The sequence below is a fragment of the Diaphorina citri genome, unplaced genomic scaffold (assembly GCF_000475195.1).
Source record: "Diaphorina citri unplaced genomic scaffold, Diaci psyllid genome assembly version 1.1 scaffold116283, whole genome shotgun sequence".
Taxonomy (NCBI): domain Eukaryota; kingdom Metazoa; phylum Arthropoda; class Insecta; order Hemiptera; family Psyllidae; genus Diaphorina; species Diaphorina citri.
This window is the reverse complement of record NW_007493222.1, coordinates 9,395-10,228: the sequence shown is the minus strand read 5'-3', so window position 1 is coordinate 10,228 and position 834 is coordinate 9,395. Positions and strand designations below refer to the sequence as shown.

Sequence of the window (834 nt, the reverse complement as noted above, 5' to 3'; positions counted from 1 at the left end):
TTTGATAACTCCCTTAGCTGGGTCGATGAGGTGTCAAAAATCAGAAAAAAGGTTTTCGGGGCTCTGTACACACTAAGACGAATAAAAAATTTCACCACCCAAAACTCAAAACTTCTTCTAATCAAGTCCTATGTGCTCCCCCTGTTTGAGTACTGTGCTCCGCTGCTCAACGGTATCACCTTAGAGCAGTCAACACGGTTACAAACAGCCCAAAATGCCTGTGTGCGGTACGTCTACGGCGTAAAGCGCTGGGAGCACATAACCCCCTTCTACAATCGGGCCCGACTGCTCAGACTTGAGGATAGGAGAAAAATTCTCACCCTCTGCTTCCTTTACAAAATCCTCGTCACTCAATGCCCTTCCTACCTGTATGAAAAATACCAATTCCGCTCCGATCTAATTCCTAGAGTCACCCGATCCCATGAGCTCCTCCTTAACATCCCCCCTCACAACACCACAACCTATGCCAAATCCTTCCTAATTGCATCCGCTAATCTTTGGAACACTGTCCCCTACAACATCCTTAATTCTTTGTCCTTCAAATCATTCCAAGCTTCCTTGCAACAAGCGGTCAGCGAAGGTCTGTTTCAAGCTTAACAGTCATTCCCATTCCTGAACCCACTTCTGCCTCTCCCCTATCCTCCCCGGAGCAGGAAGTAGGCACAAGGCGTATAGGCGGTGTGTGTGTGTGTGTGCGTGTGTGTGTGTGTGTGTGTGTGTGTGTGTGTGTGGGTGTGTGTGTGGGGGGGGGGGGGGGGGGGGGTTGTGTGTGTGTGTGTGTGGTGGTGATGTGTGTGTGTGTGTGTTGTGTGTGGTAAGTGCGGGGGGTGAATC

General features: G+C 49.8%; 1 protein-coding gene across 1 annotated transcript; it reads left to right on the top strand.

Annotated features, from left to right (window-relative positions):
* Positions 1-150: 150 nt before the first annotated feature.
* Positions 151-597, top strand: LOC108254469 (the record flags this gene model as incomplete). Its single annotated transcript, XM_017449454.1, has 1 exon — positions 151-597. A coding segment is annotated over one exon (447 nt), but the record flags the coding sequence as incomplete, so codon positions are not given.
* Between the last annotated feature and the right edge of the window lie 237 nt (positions 598-834).